The 21,208-nt window shown below is 38.7% G+C and overlaps 1 protein-coding gene across 1 annotated transcript in view; it reads left to right on the forward strand.

The window, feature by feature from the left end:
• cntnap5a (contactin associated protein family member 5a) overlaps positions 1-21,208 on the forward strand; it is a 246,642-nt gene that overhangs the window by 166,600 nt on the left and 58,834 nt on the right. Inside the window, exons 11-13 of the mRNA XM_022679490.2 lie at positions 6,030-6,136; positions 8,034-8,153; positions 9,900-10,100. Of these exons, the coding sequence (XP_022535211.2) occupies positions 6,030-6,136; positions 8,034-8,153; positions 9,900-10,100 (428 nt within the window). The remainder of the gene's footprint in view (positions 1-6,029; positions 6,137-8,033; positions 8,154-9,899; positions 10,101-21,208) is intronic.

Consider the following 21,208-nt stretch of genomic DNA (forward strand, 5'->3'; position numbering starts at 1 on the left):
TGAGGCAGTATCATAACAGCCATTATATCAGAACTAAAGATCTGCCTTGAAGAGAAATAAAGAGAAATTGCTCAGCTTTAATGGAGCCCACCGCTTCAGGCATGCCCTTCAAGCCGTGTAATTTTTTCCCCCCAATGTTATCTCAGATGGTTTCTAGAGACTCTCTCTGAAAATAGGATCCTGGGGCTTGTTTTTTATGCCTCAGATGTGTTTGTTTTCCACATTGCTCCTGTTAGCGCGCTGTTTGAAGCCTCTTTATGAGCCTTAAATGGAAAAAAAAATCTGACATGTTTAATGTTTCAAGTAAGACTGAATCACATCTTCAGTTTTTGAAAGCTTTGTTCGCTGGAACACATACATCATCCCGTCAAAATCCCAGAGCGCTCTCCGCACAACAAATAGCTCAGCTGTGATGGGTATTCTGAGGAATATTGTGGTTGAGTTCTGTAGCATTAAGAAAAAGAGTAATCGATTACAGGAAAATTGAAAATGAACAGTCAGAAACTTGTTTTCTAAAAGAAAAGGCTGAGAGAACTGGGAATGCAGAATGTTTCCTCAACAAAACACAGGCAAAAAAAAAACAGACTGAAAACTCTAATAGCTCGAAAGCAATTTCCTCACACGTATTTCTCTGAAAGGCTACAGGGGTGAACAGTGAAGTGCACTGCTAATGGCACTGTAACACTGTGGTTACTGCTTATTGTCTGAGAGCACTTTCTCTCCTGAATACTTGAGTCCACACTGGGAGTCATTTTTTGGGGAGGTGACGTTCTTATTATAGGTTTGTAGTCCATTTCTACTGAACTGTGGATCAAAAGAACTAACTCAGAGCTTATAAACAGTTATGAAATACAGTAATGAATGGAATATGATTTTTTATTATTAAATCTTAATCTGGTCTCGGTTTTTCTCTGCATCGGTATTGACTCGGACTCGGCTACTAAAAAGTCTTGGTCTTGACATGTCCCAGTCTTGGTCTTGACTTGGACTCGGCTCTAACGGTCTTGACTACAATACTATTTCTCAGCAGTGTGTGTGGATGAATGCTGAGTATAAATGATATGTGTGTGTAAAACGTGATTATAAAGCGTTCTTGGGTTTCTATAAAGGCACTATATAAGTGTCTTAACTTCATTCATTCATCTGATCCCCTTGTGAACATAACTGTGAGCAAAAGTAATGGGACAGTTGTATGTAATTTGTATGATCATGAAATGTTAGGAAAAGTTGTGAGGTGTTATCTTGTGAATGAGCTTAAAGACTGGTCAGCATGCTCATAGCAAGACAGCATGAGTTAATAGAGTTGGAGCAAGGCCTGATTGTGGGTGCGGAGTTGTCTTGTACTATCAGATATCCCAGTGTGAGGGCACCTGTAGGGCACCACATCACATTTATGAGGGGCACTTCTCCATTATAGGGGCACCCACACAAGCATGTCATGTTATCTCACCTGTAGGAGAACATTAACCTTATGCAGCACTGTTTCCTATATACTCTACAGCAATGGTTCTCAAGCATTTATTACATTAATGTTAGTAAATTAGTGACGATATGTCATTGTTTAAAGATTTGCTAACCTTACTGATGAGCTAGCTAACCTTAGCAACAAGTTAAATACACACTAATGTTACCAGCGAGAGTTGGAGATCCCCTGATACCCACATGCATTTGCTTGTATAATCTTTTGTTTTTAATACTTTCTCAACATTTATTTGGTGGTGTACCACCTTGGTGTGCTTCATATATCACCAGTGGTACACATACCACAGTTTGAAAACCACTGCACTACAGGAAATGCAGCTCTTTGGGACACTGCCAAGTAGAAGGTTGCATAAAAGGCACTTAAAATGATACTAATTTCTATTTGAAGATCAGACATATTATCAAACAATTCAATATTGTTTATTGCAAGAAGGGGTACCCTAGTAGGCATTTCTACCTATAGTAAAAGCAGCCAAAAGAGTACTTGACTCTTTTTTTTTGTTCACTAAAAAGGGCACTTTAGCTCCATTAGTTCACGTAGTCTTGCCATGAGCATGCTGTCTGGTGTTTAAGCTCACTCACAATGCATGCACTGGTAAGCACTATTAACAATGTATCAAGTTAGCTACGCAATAAGGGTGTTTTCACACCGAAAATCAAGAACAGAGTCCGCACCAAGGTTTGTGTCTTTGTCACATTGTGTAATACTGTGTTTGATCCAGTTAGTTTTGGTTTCACACTGCAGTTTAGTGAGCAGACTAAAGAAATTTACTACTTTCTGTCGTCACCGGCTACATGTACGGAGTCTCTCTATACGTCATATTAATTGGTTTGAGGAATGTTAGTTATGTAGACTGTAGAGTTTGTTAAATTTCTTTGCCAGGTGTTGTGACGAATTCTAGCTCTGCCACGAGTAAACACGAGATAACCCCATGGACTCCATCCACATGCTTGGGCACGTGCTTGTAAACGCAGGTGTTGAAAGCTGTGCAGCTCAGTCCAGCACAGTTTTGCGCAGATATTTCCAGTTACAGCTGAATTTATTACATTACATTACATTTGGCAGACGCTTTTGTCCAAATTGACTTACAATAGTGAAGTACAAAAATAATAGAAGTTAAAGATAAAAACATTGTTTAGATAGGACCTAAAGGAGGTCAAAGGGAAATAATAGGATAGAGGAGTGAAGGAGGGGAAGGAGGAAATGAGGTTAGAAGTAGTTAGTGTGTTAGAGGTGTTAAGAGAGTAAGTGCTCTTTGAAGAGCTCTGTCTTCAGGAGTTTATTAAAGATAGCGAGAGATTCTCCTGATCTGGTAGTGGATGGTAGTTTGTTCCACCATTGGGGAACTCTGTATGAGAACAGTATGGATTTGTGCTTTGTGTGAATGTTTGTTTGGTAAAGCGAGGCAACGTTCATTGGAGGAGCACAGCGGCCGGGAGGTAGCGTAAGTCTTCAGGAGTGAGTGCAGGTAACTGTTCTGTCATCACCTTGTATGCGATTGTAAGAGCCTTGAATTTGATACGAGCAGCAACTGGTAGCCAATGGAGCTCAATGAGCATAGGGGTGACATGTGAATTCATGCTTTTAATCCCAGAAAAACACTCTTATGTACCTTTTAAAAAGCCATTTAAATGCCTGTTTAAAGAGCCGATTACTGTTGTTTTGCTGTTTTCCTCTGGTTTTGAGCGCTCGGCGCTTACCTCTAGATGTGAGGGCTGGTGATATCATACGCCTTGCATTTTTTAATTCTTTTTTTCCAATATCGTGCAGCCATAGTATATAAATAAATTCCCAGTCTAAGCGTTTGGGAAGTCGGAACACTAAGAAAACCTCTTTTGCTCAGATCAAATTCTGGTCCTTTGGTCTGGACCGTGGTTCACGCCCCTTTTTTACACCTGCTACTTTGGTTTAGACCCCAAACTGAAAAATCCGAAAGTCCAAAGAAGGCAAGTGTGAAAGCATCCTAAGTGGTTACATAATGAGCATTGCGTCTGTCCATGTAACCTACCAGTCCGTCATCTTTGTGTCAGATTTGTTTGGCCAGGCCCTCTAAAGTTTCATTGACCGCTTTATTGCTGGTGAGCAGTCCTGCACATCGGCTGCTGTAATTTTATGGTCCACCAAAGCCCCTTTTCAGGGCCCGAGTAGGAATAGCACAAAAGGTAATTAAACCATCACCAGAAACATTATCCGGCGCGCAGTCTACTCCCCCTGTAGTGGTTAATGGCTTCAGGAACACGCCGGCGCTGGATGTGGAAGCCTCGTAAAGCAGCGCCCTCCCGGGAGCGGATGGCAGGAAACCGCGCTTTGAAATAATATATGCGGGACTAAAAGGCTGGTAATTGTGAAATTTAAGCAGGCTGAGATGAACGTGCTATTAATCAAAATGTCTCGGGGAGGCTCGTGCGTCTGAGCGCTGGGCTCGGCGCGGCCTGATTTATTTATTTATTAACTTCTTAAACGCGTGTAGGAGAACACTTTTTGGCAGTCTTCGCATGTTCCCTCTGAAGACATGCTCCAAGTTGTTTTTTTTTTTTACTTTTTTGTTTTTTTACAAAGAAGCAAACAAGGTAGCGTCTTACTGATACTTCAGTCTACACTATATATCACACAGAGCATTTCCTTCAGCTCTGTTCAGCTCAAAACAACGTCTGATCTAAAATATACTGGACTGAAATGAATACTTATATACACAAGTAAGACAAAACATTAGGACCACCTGCCTAATGTGCTGTTATGCTTAATGTGCCATTAACTCACTCTTCTCACTGTACATGATCTCAGATACCACAGAGTGCTTTCAGAGGTCTTGCAGAGGGAGTTTTCTTATTGTATTGTTGGTTTTTACAATGTTCTACGGTTTCTGCCAGCAAAACACTCAGCTTCAGGTCATTTATTGTCCTCAATGTGTGAGGTGGAGCTGCTTTGTCCTCCACAATGCCCTGACCTAAACTGAACTAAGGTGGTGATTTGCTGATTTGGGATAAGCTGGAGCTTCACAGCATGAAGGAAGAGCAGCATCTACTGTTCAGCACCTCCAGAACTCCTTCCTTCAAGACACTGAGAAAACTATTCCAGGTGACTCTCCCTCATGAAGACACTGAGATTAAAATACCCAGAGTGTGCAGATCTGTCCTCAAAGATAAATGTGGCTAATCAGAGGAATCAGATTCTGCTTTGTTTAATACTTTTTGATACCAGAATAATTCTACATGTGTTCCTGTAGTCTTCAATATTAAATGTACAATCTAAAAAATCATAAAAAGAAAGAAAATACATTAAATGAGAAGAGGTGTGTCCTAAATTTGAACTGGAACTGTATGCACTCATTGCAAAAGTGCTGCAAAAGACATCATGCAGATACAGTGATGTCTCAGTTTGGTATATTGTGTATAATCATCTGTAAATGATTACAGATGTTTCTAATTTAACAGGGTTTCTTGCCCTAAGATGGTGTAAAAGGGCTTCCTCTGCTGGCTTATAAAAAGCCCCCAGTGGCTACTTTTAGGTAGGGTACCTCTTGGTGAGAGATTGTTGACTTCTAGACATGACTGTCACCCCTAGTAGTGATATAAGTGATACTAACAGCTCAGTAATACGGATGTTGCCTCTTATGGCAGGGCATCTAACTGGCATTTTTCAGCAGGATAAGGCTGGTTGCTAGATTTTGTTGCTGATCATGCATGTATAGGAGCACACCTTGTCAATGAGTGTAAATTCATTGAATTTCATCTCCACAATTGTGCCTTTGTGTATATGCTATATTTTTATGTAAGTAGGGAGACATTTTCTGCAGAATTCTGTAAAAATTGTACATTTTATGATTAATCCAGAATCTCAACCTCAGCTAGCATTTTTTACACTATGATTATGCTATGATTCCAATTAGTGCTCTGTTTCTGCTCAGTAGACAAATCATTTTTCACATACCGCAGATATACGTGGCAGCTCCGCTAGGCTTTGATAGTGTTTGGTGCTGTGAAAAATTAACATTCACAGCTTGCGGTTTTAACTGTAATAACAGCAGCTTCAGATGCCTGAATGTTAAACTCTCTTTTGATTAAGATTGCTGCCATAAAAAGCTGCTTTTTAATTTAGCATTGGAATGAAAATGAATTTCCAACGTAAAATTTGTGAAATGACCGCAGTGTCAAAAGTCAAAAGAACGTTATTGATTGATTTATTTATTATTTATAGGCTCTGTTTGGTTTAACTGGTGGTTTGTCGTTCTCTGTCTTGGAGTTTCAGATCAAGGCTGATTCTGATATCAACATATTTGTGTGAAAGACGAGTTAATAGAAAGCTGCCGTCCTCCTTCAGACTCTCTAAATTGCTTTTTTTTTGTGTTAGAGGCGCGAGGCTCGGGTGTGATATTTTATTCAGAGGGAGATTAACTTTCAGAGGTGAATACAGTCTGCTTCAGATGGAGATGCAGCTCACCTGATAAACCTTCATAAATGTATTACTGTGGGAATATTGAGAGTGGTTTATTTGTTGCGTGGTATCTAATGCACTCCTCCTCTTTTTCTATTGTTCTTTTTTTCAGGTGTCTTCCCAATTTCTGTGAGAACGGCGGCCGCTGCACTCAGACGTGGTCTTCTTTCCAATGCGACTGTGCTGGAACCGGATACAGCGGAGCTACGTGCCATAACTGTAGGTGAACCCTCTGGGGTCTAAAAGCATTTTATTGATTTTAGCATGAGTTCTTAATCTCAATTTAGTAATGAGAAAAGATAATCTGTCCTTAAACCTGACAAACCTGAAGTCTGATTTCAGAAATTCTTCATATACAGGACCTTAAACTCAGTGTTTTTTTCATTATTATAAAATGTTCTCCATTGTAGATTATTACAAAAGTCATCCAAACTATGGTAAAGAACATATAGAATTATTTAGTAAAAAAAAGTGTTAAAAACAGAATATGTTTTATATTTTAGATTCTTTAAAGTAGCAGCTCTTGTATAGATTACAGTTTTGCACATCTTGACTGGATTTTCTCTGTCAGTTTTATGAGTTAGAGTCACCTGGAATTTGGGCTTTTAGTTAACAGCTGTGCTGAACTTGTCAAGAGTTAATTACTTGAATTTCTTGTCTCTTAATGTGTTTGAGAGCATCAGTTGTAAAGTTGTGAAGAGGTAGAGTTGGTGTACTGTGAATAGCTCTATTTGAATAATGTTCTAATCCATATTATGGCAAAAACTAGTCAACTAAGTAAAGGAAAAATACTTTAAGAAATGTCAGTCAATCAGAAAAATTTCAAGAACTTTAAAAGAATCCTCAAGTGCTATCAAAAAGAGTGTCAAAAACGTTATGATGAAACTGGCTCTCATCAGTAACACCCCAGGAAAGGAAGACCAAGAGTTACCTTGAGAGTTGTTTTTTTTAACACTTTTAAGTTTACTACACAATTCCTTATGTATATAAAAAAGGTGTGTCCTAACTTTTGACTGGTATTGTATCTTGTGAAAAAAAAACAACAACTCCAAAGTCATCTGTGTGGCTTCATGATCCAGTGCAATTCATACCATAGAATTTTTTTTTAGTATTTACTTAAGGGGTCCAGGGCCACATCTTTAACTATTTGGGCACCAATTCTGACCTATATAGATAACTTAAATACAACATGGACAGCGTGAGAGAAAAAAAAACACATTAGTAGTCTATTCAAAGTCAGTTATAAATTTTATGTATAACTGACATTTCTCCTGCCTGTTACTATTATTTTTTTTTTCTCACGCTCTCCATGCTGTATTTAAGTATTGAAATCTAAAGCCTTTGGTTGCTGCGATGGAAGGGGTCTGTCTAGGGATGCTTGTGTTGGATAGAGAAAGATAACTGTGTGTTTGAAATATAATAATATGAATATTATGGGTCATAAATATAAAAAAGGAAATACCCAATGGTAACTTTACTTTTTACTGTTATTTAAAAAATAAATAAAAAATAAAAAGAATATTCAGATAATCAGATTAAATGAACTGCATTTTATATTACAGAGAAAACTTAATCAAATTCGGACAGATTTGACCAGAACACACAAAGAACGTAAACCCTGGAAAAGTCTAGCAAATGTGTTATTTTAAGAGTCTTAACAAAAAGGTTGCAAAAAAAAAATGTGCCATTGTTTTACTGTAGCAATTGCTCCAAAAGCTCCAGGCTATCAAATGCAACCTTAATATTAATATTTAAATTTTCACTAAATTCAGTTACATGGGTTATTTATATGGGAACCCAGGTTAAGCACATGGAATGCACTAATAGAAAAGGCCATGTGTAAGGTCATTTTCAGCTGATAATTGAGAGTACAGAAGAATCGTTTAGCCTTTTTTTTAGTGTATATCTCAGATCATGCTCCCTGTTCTTATTTTCCTCTGGTGGAATTCTTTCTAAAGCACGGAAAGAGCATATACTCACGCAGACGGCTCTGACCTTTTTCTCCTGCCTGTTACTAAATATTCTGACATTTACTTTTACATGAAATATGTCAAGAGCTTTGGTTTTGGCGAATTCTCCAACTTTTGCTGTTTTCTGCTGTTTTTGATCTCTTCAGCCGTGTACGAATCCTCGTGCGAGGCCTACAGGCTGGCAGGCAGCTCCTCCGGTGACTTCTCCATTGATCCGGATGGGAGTGGCCCTCTAGGTCCAATCCAGGTCTACTGCAACATGACAGGTTCACTCCAATCGCTTCTCTCGCCTTCCAACAGAAGCTCCAAAACAATCCCAGCTCAGTGTCCTAAAGCTCACAGCATGCTCCGATTAACGAGATCCGCAAAGTATCGTAATCCCGCCTAATCGTAATCCAGAAAATCTGATACTGAGAAGCTTTATTCCAGAGAACTGTTTGGCACCACATTAGCTCCCTGACTTCATCAGCGATTAGCATGCGCCGCCGAGGGATTTGGTCCTGCATTATTCTGGTATAACGAGTGGGATTATGATTAGAGCTGCATGAGCCTTCATCAGAAGGTTATAGTTCAAATTTCTGTATGATAAATGCTGTTTAATTCATTGTGGTTGGAATGGTGGTTCAGAATTAAATTATACAGTGGCTTGCAAAAGTATTCATACCCCATACAATCACAAACTTAAATGTATTTTATTGAGATTTTAAGTGATAAACCAACACACACTGGAATAAAAATGACAAAAAAAGTACATTGTTTTCCGAATTTGGATCAAATAAAACTCTGAAATGTGTAACGTGCAAAAGTATGCAGCTTCCTTTATTCTAAAACCACTAAATAAAATCTAGTGCAATTAATTGCCTACAGAAGTCACTTAATTAGTTAATTGAGTCCAGCTGTGAAGACATGCTGGCTTCGGGTCTCATCTAAGGTTGCTACTGCAGGGTTAGCATCCCGGCTACCGGGCTCATCCGACAACACTGCTGCACCATGCTACAATGCTGGTGATAGGGTTCATCCAATATGGCTACAGTGACTTTAGCACACCAATGAGCAGACTTGTTCCACATCACTGAAGTGGCACTAGCATGCCGTCTATAAGTCTCTTTCCACATCGTTACTCTGGTGTTAACACACCAGCAACCATTCAACTTTCAGCATTGCTACTACAGGGTTAGTATACTGACTCTACAGTGACTTTAGCATTTTGTCTACTGGCCTTGTCACTAGGGGTGGGCGATATGGCCCTAAAATAATATCACGATATTTCATGGTATTTTTTGTACTCCAAATATCTTCATATCCAGATATAATAGTATCTAGTAGATACTGTATATAATGGGAAATGAGAACAGTGTGAATTTTTCTTTTGCTAAAAACAGCAAAAAGGTAGTAAGTACTCTGATGTAACAATTAGGGCAGGATATTTCAGGGGCTAATATTGTTTATGATATTTTAAAAAGCTGGCAAATATTATTGCCTACGATACACGTTCACACTTTACCATTGCAGTGTTGCCATGAAAATAATTAGGCTTATCCAACATTACCATCACTGAATTAGCATGCCTGGGACCAGACTTATCCCACATTTGCTTAATGCTGTTAGCTGTTAGCATGCTGGCTACAAGCATCATCCCACTGGTTGATTCTGTGGCTCTAAGTATGGTTAAATAACCATGTTGAGAAAACCAGACCAAGCCCAGTTTGTGGGCGCTTCATTACTCTCCACACTTAGAATCATTCAGCCCTGAAGTGGAAGTGCTGTATACTGTAATCCCGCCCACATGCCACCACAGAATCACAACAGTGACTAGCCACAGCTGGCTACACAGTCTAACTGCTGGTTTCAATCCAAAACACAAATGCTGCTCACAGATTTGAATCCTTGTCATGGCCGTAACTGACCCGTCAGTGCTGTTTCTGGGTCATATCTGACCCAGGATCATCTGCTGCCTCGGAAAATGTTGCCTGACCTGATTTGCTTATGTTTCTTGTTGCTTTTTGTTCCAGAGGGGAAAGTATGGACCGTGCTTCATCACAACAGCACAGGTTCAGTACGAGTGCGAGATTCTACACTGGAGAAACCCCACAGCACTCACTTCAACTACGGCTCGTCTCCAGCACAGCTCAGGGCGCTGGTTTCAGAGTCCGAGTACTGTCAGCAGAGAGTGACCTACCAGTGCAGGAGATCACGACTCTTCAACACGTGGGGTGAGTCGCTAATGAGAAGTTTATTCACAATTTATTCACTAATGTATTGCTAGTTTTATTCTAGTTGTAGTAAATTCATTTTCTCGAATGTTAAGTTTAATGTTTGTACAAATTAAAAAAGGCAAAAATATGAAACATCAATCAAAACTAAAGACAAATGTATTATTCTTATCTAGATAACAGTAACAATAATGGGGTTCACAACCTGTCTCCATAAATCTAAACTCAATATTAGCTTACCTTTTTCACATGCAGTATGTTTATTGTGTTAAACGAGCCAAAATACCATGGTGGGAAAAAGTATTTGCCTCCTTTTAGGTTAATTTTGTTTTTGTTTTTTTGTTTTTTTATCATACATATTTTTCATATTATTAAACAAACTTTAATTTTAGACAAATATAACCTGAATAAATTTTAAAAATATATCTTTTTTTAATGATGATTTTTGACATATACTAAGGTAACCCTATGTAAAAAAGCGTTGCCCCCCCCCCCCCCCAAAATTAACTGTTAAACACACTTTTTGGCAAGTTTGGATTTCGATTTCTGCAAGACTTGTAGAATCAATGAATGACCTAAATACACCCTGTCTGACAACATGAATCAGTGCAAAAGATTTAATTACATCAGTCAGTCTAGAAAATGTGACAAATTAACACAGTAAAAGCTATTATTCACAAAACATGGAACACTGGAAAACCTTCCCAGAAGTGACTATCCTACTGAAATTACTGCAAAAGGACATGGGCATCTCATCCAGGAGGTCACAAAAGACCTCAGAACAACATTTAAAGAACTGCAGGCCACACCTGAAGGTCAGTTAAGGGTAAATTAATCAATAATAGGGAAAAGGGACCCGGTGAAAATGATGTCCAGGGGAGAGTTACAAGGCAAAAACACTGCTGACCCAAAAGAACACAACGATCCATCTCACATTTGCTAAAAACATCTTGATTATCATCAGGACTTTGGGAAAATATATTGTGGACTGACATATGTTTGTTTTATGTTTTAGATTATTAAAAGAAACACTTTCATTTTTGATGCCAACTTTACCCACTATTGGCATTATTCTGTCAGATGGCTTCATGAAGTAGAACCTGGAATGGTTATTCAACTGTCTTCACTGGGTTTTAGAGGCGCTGAGCTCTTATTAACTGCTTTTCCTTCTCTCTGAGCTCCAACTCCTCCCAAAACACCTGGGTTGGACTTTTACATCAGTTGTTTGTGAAGACCAAATGCTTTTTTATCTACTACCTAATTGTATCTGTAATGCCGAAAGAAAAATATACTGTATAGCCAGTCAGAAAATAACTGTAATAATCTGAACTCTTCTTAGTTTTGTGCTGGAGTTGTATGATGACTAACAGGCAGTGGAAAAGCGTTTACACCAGTGGATGTAATGCTGTTTGCTCAGATCACACGCTTGCCTTCGGTTGTTAGGTAATCTCAGACAGACTTGCTTACACGCTTCCTGACAGCGTAATACACACTGTTAAATTAGATTACTAAAGCAAGCTGGTTGGTTTTGACAGACCTACTAAAGTCAGCCTTGAATTTGTAACCTTAACTTGTTAGAGCATGATATTTATAAATCTTTATAAAAGTTCTGTTTCTCTAAACACAACCAAGCCTGATTTTTGTCAGAGCTGTAGAATTAAGGAATTGTTTAAATTTAAAACCTGTCTGTCAACATGAAGCAGGATAAAAGATCTCAAAAAGCAACACATTGTGCCCTGATCTGAAGAAATTTAAGAACAGAAGAGAAAACAAAAAGTCATTGATCATCTATCAGTCTGGAAAAGGTTACAGATCACTTCTAAGGCTTTGGGGCTCCAGCAGACCACAGTGAGAGCTATTATTCACAAATGGAGAAAACATGGAAGTGGTGAACCTTCCCAGGAGTGACCGGCCGACTAAAACTATTTTAGAAGGACCACCATCAGCAAGTCCACCTCATAATGCTTTAGAGAAAGAATTAGAGGCTTTAGGAGGCCTCGTCAAAGTTAGATTGAGATGTTGTGGCATGATTTTAAACAGGCTGTTCATGCTGAAAAAACTCTGAAAGTTGAGGGAATAAAACAATTCTGTAAAGAAGAGTGGAGCAAAATTCCTCCACAGAGATGTGGAAGACTCATTGCCAGCTATTGCAAACTCTTGATTAAAGTTGTTGTTGCCAAAGGTGGCACAACCAAGTTATTATGTAGGTTTAGGAATAAAGGCTTATTCACACAGGGCCAGGATTGGTTTGAATAGATTATTTCCCCCTAATAAATGAAATCATCATTTAAAAAGTGCTTTTTGTTTTTACACAGTTTGTCTTTGTCTGATATTAAATGTGTTCATCTAAAAATTGTGGGTATGATTAAAAAAAAGCAAAAAATAAAAAAGAATCTGTAGGAGTGGGCAAATACTTTTTCACAGCACTGTATATTTGTTAAGAGAACAAAAATAGTCTAGCCTACCTTTTAGAAGGTTGTAAATCTCTGTAGATTTATCAGTCAAAGCATCTGCTTCAGCATAAATGTCTTGTGTTTAACTGCATGTTGTTGCCATGAGACAACACACTAAAAATGTTGTAAGTTATAGAAAACAACACTCACAGATATGAACAATATTAATAAAAACGAATTTAAAGGTCAGTATAATAATCCAAAAGTGGTTTGTTGCCTGAGGGGTTGCCTAACTGCATTATGATAGAGGGTGCTTTTATCATTATTTTAGTGGTATAATACACAGAATCCTTTTGATTTTTCTTGATTTCTGCATAAATATGACTTAAAATATCATTACATTTTTACACAAGTCATAAAAGTAAATAGAATAGAGACAGAATATTATACATGGTAATTTATTTATTGTGGCAAATGATACACTATTACATATTTGTGAGTGGCAAAAGTATGTAAACCTTTGCTTTCAGTATCTGGTGTGACCCACTAAACGTTTTCTGTAACTGTTGATCATTTCTGCACACCGGCTTTTAAGGGAATTAAGGAATTTAAACCTATTCCTCTATACAGATCAGCTTCAACTGGGATTTCCTCACATTAACGGGTCACTTCAGGTCTTTCCACAACATGTCTATTGGATTAAGGTCAGGACCTTGTCTTGGCCATTTCATAATATTATATTTATTCTTCTTTAACCATTCTTTGATAGAATTAATTGTGTGCTTAGGGTCCTTGTCTTGCTGCAAGGCCCACCTTCTCTTAAGATCACTTAATGGACAGATATCCTGATATTTTCTTAGAGAATTCTCTGAGATAATTCAGAATTCATTGTACCAATAAATTAAGGCCCAAACAATGATACTTCCACCACCATGTTTTACAGATGGGATAAGGTTTATATGCTGGAATGCAGTGTTTTCCTTTTTCAGCCACTCAAAGCACTTTTCATTTAAACCAAAAAGTTCTATTTTGGTCTCATCTGTCCACGAAACATTCTTCCAATAGTCTTCTGGCTTGTCCACACGATCATTAGCAAACTGTAGACAAGCAGCAATGTCCATTGTGGAGAGCAGTGGCTTTCTTCTTGCAACCCTGCCATGCACACCATTATTGTTCAGTGTTACTATTTGCCAATGTGAGAGGGGCCTTCAGTTACTCTCAGTTAGCCTCACTAACTTTTACATACCTTGCTCTTGAAGTGATCTTTCTTAGTTTTTTCACTTCTAGAGAGGGTAACAATTTCCCCCATTTGTACACACTTGAATTTCCTTTATTTGTCTCTTTAGTCTCTTTAGAGATGGTTTTGTAACATTTTCCAGCATGATGTGAACAAACATGTGTTGTGCTCTATCACTCCTGATCACCATCCCATTGATTGATGATTGAAAACAACTGACTCTAATTACACATTGAAATTAGCTTCTAATTCTTGAGGTTCACATCCTTTTGCCACCCAAAAATATGTATTATTGGATCATTTTTCTCAATAAATAAATGACCAAGTATAATATTTATGCCTCATTTGTATAACTGGGTTCTCTTTATATACTTTTAGAATACGTGTGCAAATCTAATGATGTTTTAGGTCATATGTATGCAACTTTCAAGCACCACTGTAGTTTTAAAATGATAATAAAATAATGTGTTGCAATTATTTTTTTGTAAAATATATCATTGAAAGAAACACAGTCATTATGGCAGGCCTAGTAGAGATGTTGAGCATCCTACAGTACATATCCTGAGTAAGATACAGCAATAGAAGTATATTATACAGTATATTACTCACACTGATGAGGCTGCATGGATATTATTTCCTCTCACCCTCCCATAATCCACACTGTCCTTTAAACAAAGTGAGCATGCACTCCCCCTGGGAGTTGAAGAAGACACGCGTGTCTCGGGCTGCACTGCGGGAGAGTCATGTGCAGGTTTCTAATTTATGAAAAATGGATGTAGCTTAATTCCTCTGAGGCAGATCTCATGTCACTGCAGACAATAAACAAGATTTTTATTCCCCTACCATTAAACCCAGCCTTCTCTCTTCTCTCCCTCCCGCTCTCCTCCACTCCACTGGACTTGAAAGAAAACATAATTAGTTGTGTGTGTGTGTTTTTTCTAAACCACCACAAAAACCATCTCTCTATCTCTCTATCTGTCTCTCTGTCTGTCTACTCTTTTTTTTCCTCTCTATTTTTGACAAGTCGGTTAAAGAACTACGTTAACTCACTGCAGTAAAAAAAAAAAAAAAAATCTGAGTATAGATTTGTGTCACCAGACCAGGAAAAAGCTTTAGATAGGTTTGATCATATTTTCCTTTTTAAGGCGTTTGAAGCTTTAGGATTTGGCCCCAGTTTGGTGTCCTACATTAAGTAGTCGGAGACTGACTTGCACAGTTTGCTGAAAAGTAGTGCTAGGCTTACAAGGCAAGACAAGGCTGTGATGTGTCTGCACTGTTTGTGCAGTGCACTTTTACCTTTAATTCAAGAGTTTAGCTTGGGGCTCTGCAATATATTATTAAAATTAGGGATGTTCTCGATCTGATCATGTGATCGGAAATTTGGGTCGATCATGTAATTTTCAAAGGATCAGAATCAGGTGGAAAATATCCAGAGAAATTATTTATCAAAAATGTAACCTAACATTGTAATTTCACAAGTTCACTATAGACTCATGGACACACACATACACACACATTATATCAAGCCACAGTAGTGTTTTTTTTTCCATTAAAGATTTTATTTAAACTCAGTAACTCAGCAACTGAGTAACTTCTGAGTAAATCTAATTTTAAAAGCATCAAAACTACCCTAATATTTTATAATAGTGTAAAAAAGTCTAGTCTAAAGCTAGTCTGCCAGGCCTAAACCTCATTATTATTTTTATTGTTTTATATTTAGTTTATTTAAGGAAAAATGCATATTTCAATGAAAAAATTGATATGGCTATTTAGTGATGTCATTTGTGATACAGTCAATAGTTCAATAATAATAAAACTCCTTAAAAACTTAAGGAGCTTAAGTAAACTACTTAAAACTACGGGACAATAAGGATGTGTTCTTTCTTCAGGTTTTACTGCATCACTAAAGTATTGGATCAGGCCTTGTTATCAGCAGATACTCATAATCAAATGAGTGACAAAAATATGATTGGGACATCCCTAGTAAACACTGTATTATAGGGATGCACAATGACATCTGAATTATGTCCTTATTGGCATGTAATTCATTTTTTTGAATCCTCGTCGTTGGCTGATATGGTAAGTATGTCCAAACTGGTACTTACTGACGTATTTATTGTATGCTAAAAATAGACCAGTCTATGCTGGCTGCACTACTAAAATTGTCCGACACTGGCTTGGTTGTGCGACTTAAATAATCTATTAATTTAAACTCACAAATCAAGTTATTCTGACTCTTTTGTCCATTTTTGCTCACTTGGAGACTTTGAGATCTTAGTTTACATCCCACCTAGAAAAATAAGCTTACCCCTTTGGTGGATTTGTTTGATTACTATAAACATATACATCTTACTTTATGTATATTTTGTCTATTTGTGCCAGTGGATTTTTGCAGTGCAGGAACTGTGTTGAGAGTTGGGATGTTGATTATCCAACCATCTATTCAGAACACACTAATGATTTTGTTTCTGAAAGAAGTGAAATTCTCACACCAATGCTCCATAATCTAGTAGAAAGTCTTCTCTAGAGAGTTGGGACAGCACTCCAAAACTATTTTTAATATCCTTGTTTTTGGAAGAAAAATGAACGAGAGTCCCAAAAAAGTGTTATAGTACATTTGTCTATATACAGTACTTGCAGAAGACCTGGAAAGAGCTGGTAAAGCAGATTTCTCAAAAGCTACTGTGATAGAGTAGAAGTGGATTCTACTTTAGTTGTGTTATCTGGGGAGTGTGCTAGAGATTAACCTGGAGCGGACGCTGGACTATACTCGCCTGCAGGGTTGGCAGACCAGGTTTAGAAGGTTCTTCATTGATTGTGATCTAGGATCGGCACCACTGGCTCCAACACAGTATTACAGCTGCTTTCCTGAAGTAAGGTAGAGATTGATCTTGGTTTCACACATGGAGAAAACTGTGGAACTGTGAAGAAACTTCTTCAAAAGCAGTATCCTCAATAAAGCTGAATGAAGAAAATTACTGATACAGGGGTTGGACAATGAAACTGAAACACCTGGTTTTAGACCACAATAATTGATTGTCCCGACAGACCGTTTTGGTAGAAACAGGAGAGTTGAGGTGCACATTGAATTCTGCCGTGATTTGATCAGCCGTGGTTTTATGTTTTTTGGATACAATCTGGGTTAGCACCCGAACATCCCTTTCAGACAGCTTCCTCTTACAGCGTCCACAGTTAATCCTGTTGTATGTGGTTTGTCCTTCTTGGTGGTATGCTGACATTACCCTGGATACCGTGGCTCTTGGTCACAGATGCGCTAGCAAGACGTGCACTAACAATTTGTCTTCTTTTGAACTCTGGTTTGTCACCCATAATGTTGTGTGCATTGCAATATTTTGAGCAAAACTGTGCTCTTACCCTGTTAATTGAACCTTCACACTCTGCTCTTACTGGTGCAATGTGTAATTAATGAAGATTGGCCACCAGGCTGCTCCAACTTAGCCATGAAACCTCCCACACTAAAATGACAGTTTCGTTCTTCAACCCCTATATGTTTAAAAACAATGTTACTCAAAGAAAGATTGAATAGGGGATTGGCATATTTCTTACCATATAGTGCATAGTACAGTTAAATCATTTAAGGAATTTGGAGGAATTTCAGTGTGTAAAGGAACACTGGTGATCTCAGATCCCTCAGACTGGATCAGGAATCTCATTCAACAATAGCTGATTGAACCTCATGAACAAGAGATTATTTTACACACCTTTATTAACAAAAAGCTCAAATATTTTTTTGGAATAAATTCACTCCATATGCTTTAAACTAAAATAATCTGGACCATCCAGATTATCAGTCCAAAAGCCAGGCTCTCTCGTAGTATGGGTTGTGTTGTTTCAAAACTAGAGTACATTGAAGTCTTGAAGCAATATATACTGCCCCCCAAGACATCATATTTTTAACAAGACAATGCAAAACCACATTCTGCACACAGCACAAAAGCATGACTGCAGAAGAAGGTGGTACATGTACTGCAATGACTTGTCTGCAGTCCTGATGCTACAGTTTTAAATATAAGATGTTCAGTGTTTTGTTGATGTTGATGTTTCTTGTGGGATGAAGGAATCTGTGTTTTCTTTCATCCTGTTTTTCTCAATCAAGGGCATCAGTATACTGTGCAGCTGTGTCACAGCTGTTATCAGGGCAGGAGTAGGAGCAGAGATTGGACAGGTAATTGATTTGGAAATTGGAGAGTGGTGTTCATCTGAACGCCCGACTGCCCAGACTGGTTGTAGATCAGTGAGAGTAATAGAGAAGGTAATTAATACAGTCCAGGTCTCTCTCTTCCCAGAGCCTTAATGCTGTTTGTGACTCGTGCTCTGGCTTGTTGAATGACTCGGGAAACCTTCCCAGAGTGGTGTAACATGCAAGACAGTAGCTCTCCAGGAGCAGGGTTGGATACCCCTCATACACTATATTGCCAAAAGTATTCGCTCACCCATGCAATTCATTAAACTCAGGTTACAATCACTTCTACGACCAGTGGTGTATAAAATCAAGGCATACAGACTGCTTCTCCAAACATTGGTGAAAGAATGGGTCGCTCTCAGGAGCTCAGTGCATTCTAGCATGATTCTGTGAGGATGTAGAACCTGTTGTGATATTTTCTCACTACTAATTATTCCACAGCCAACTGTCAGTGCTATTCTAATAAAGTGGAAGCGACTGGAAACGAAAGCAACTCACACAAGTTTGACTTTCTGCAGAGGCAAACACAAAAGACCTGCAAATTTCATGTGGCCTTCAGATTAGCTCAAGAACAGAAGATTTATTTCTATTTTTTTTTTTATTTAGCTAGGCCAATTGCCCCGCCCATTCAGCTGTTTCTTAGCTGTATATCATCCATCACTGGTCACAATGTCACAGCACAAGGATTGTGAAGACTAGCACATGCCTCCTTCAACTCTTCTGCCTTTTTTCAAACTGCTGCTGATGCAGCATTGCCAAGTAGCATCACATCGCATTCGGAGGAAAGTGCGTTGACTTGGTTCCGATACATCAGCTCACAAGCCTTGTGCTGATGGACATCACCTTAGGAGTTCGCGCCAAGCGCAAGGCCAATTGTGCTTTCTCAGTGCTCCGGCAGATGAAGGCAAGCTGCATGACCTGGATTCGAACCAGTGATCTCCCTATCATAGTGGTAGTGCTTTAAGGTGCTTACACACTGAACGCGGCATGCCGCCCAGTGTCGCCTGCTGATTAAAGACAGGGTTTTAAAAACCTTTCACCTCTACAACCAGTGTTTTGTAGCATCTGTAGATCTGTATTTGTCTCTCAACATCAGAATAAAGCTCTGATTCTGATCTTCTTCCTGTTATCTCTATATAAATGTAGGGAAGTGTTGTACAGCTGAGGGGATTTACTAATCCTTAATATCAGTCGCTCGCATGTGTTTATTGTTGTTTGGACTGCAGTTTTTCTCTGGGTGCATGAGTTCACGTCATGTGTTTTCTGCCGCGAGGTCAAAGTTGATCAAAGTTGAACTTTGGCTGCGATAAGCCAAACGTTGGATGCGGTATAGGCGGGGAAACGCATGGCTTTCCGCACTGCTTCCCGGTGTGGAAGCACCTTTCAGGCCACTGGATCACTCTGTGCCCCGGCAATATAGTTAATATAGTATCATTTGATTGCATAAGGAGAGGGGCACAAGCCTAATATGAACATCCATGATCGCCGATCCCTCAGACGCACTAAATCAGGAACCGGCATTTAACAATAGCTGATAGAACAAGAAATTACTTTACACACCTTTATCAACAAGAAGTTCTAAACTATAGTTACATTCACTAATGCTACAGAAGAAACAGTACTGGACCAATAAAACATCTTATCCATGAACATCCAAGCATCCTTCAGTTATCAGTTTGTGGTTTTACTCTGGCTGTTGGACTGACTCATAGATCATTCCCAGTGTGGTGTATTTCCCAGCGAGTCTCTGAGCCTGAAAACTGTGAAGGGCAGCTTCTCTCCTCTAGGGGGAGAACTAGAGGGCAGGAGGGTTCTGTAGCAGAGCTGTATGAAATCTGAATTCTCTGAGGCAATGAAAAGAAGACAGGATTCTACACAGAGCAATCACCTCCCTGTCCCTGAGTTCCTACAGCCTTCAAGCTAGCAGTCTTTCAGAATAGCATCCTTCACACTATCTCTCTCAGTCTTTTCTACACTTCCTGTACATCACTCCCATTTTCCTATCTCCCATCTGCTCTCATCATTCTCTAAATTGACTAAATTTATCTCTAATATTAACTTTTTGTGTATTTTTCTATTCTCTTTCTCTTCCTTTCTCATTTCTCCTTTCTCCTCTATAAGCTCATTTCTACTGCACGGCCATACGAGTATGAAGCTGTTAGATCAGTTATAGTTTCTTTTTTCATTTGCTGTGTTTCTGTAAACCAGGCTGTGCTCTGTCTCATTCCTGCATGCTAACTTGAAACAGAGCAGATTAACTAAATGCAAAATAGAAAATTTTTTAGCTGCCAACTACAAGCTTCGTCCAAAATCACTACTGTGGCACTGGCGTTAGCTTCCCAGCTACGGGCAAGCAATGCTACCACAGTGTTAGCATGCTGGTGACCTAGCTTGTCAAACGTCGGTGCAGCATGGGGACGGATCAAAACACTGGAAACTAAATGTCAATTTAAAGTTTAAAAAACTAGGGCGCCGAGTGGTCCAGCGGTCTAATGCGCTGCCACTATGAGCGGGAAGTCGCAGGTTCGAACCCCCACTCATGCAACTTTGCCATCAGCTGCCGGTGCTTAGAGGGAGCAAAATTGGCTCTGCTCCCTCTGGGGTGGGTAGATGGCGCGCTCTCCCCATCACACTTAAGGTGGCGTTGGGCGGCACGAGGCGTCTGTGAGCGGATGAATCGGAACCTGGCCGCTGTGCTTTCCTCCGAGCGCGCTAGCTGCTCAGGCAATAATTCATCCGCAGCAGCTCGAAAAAAGGGTTGATTGACTTCACACGTGTCGGAGGAGGCATGTGCTCGTCCACATCCTCCAAGGGTCACGGGTGGGACAATTGGATATCCAAATTGGGAGAAAATGGGGAAAAATCTGAAATAAAATTATTACAAAAAAAAAAAAAAGTTTAAAAAACTAATAAAATAATATCCTATTTTTTTCAAATAAAAAAAAATGTAAAAAAAAAAAAACAAGTAGTCTATTATTTACTGTGAAGCTTTTAAGTGTATTTATTGTATAATTGTTCTAGTTTGCAGTTTATGTGCATGCACTAAATATTCTGCAATATTATTTGCTGCATTATATTATTTTATGCTATATTATTTATTTTGCCATTATGATTATACTGTTATACTATTATACTATATTCCTGAAATGAATGAGTTATTTTAGTTTTCCTATATCACCAAGTATATCGTTATTGCAAAAATACCCTGAAAATCGTGATATTATTTTAGAGCCATATCGCCCACCCCTAGTAAAGTGAGGGTTTAGAGAGGTAA

The sequence above is a fragment of the Astyanax mexicanus genome, chromosome 11 (assembly GCF_023375975.1).
Source record: "Astyanax mexicanus isolate ESR-SI-001 chromosome 11, AstMex3_surface, whole genome shotgun sequence".
NCBI classification, from domain to species: domain Eukaryota; kingdom Metazoa; phylum Chordata; class Actinopteri; order Characiformes; family Acestrorhamphidae; genus Astyanax; species Astyanax mexicanus.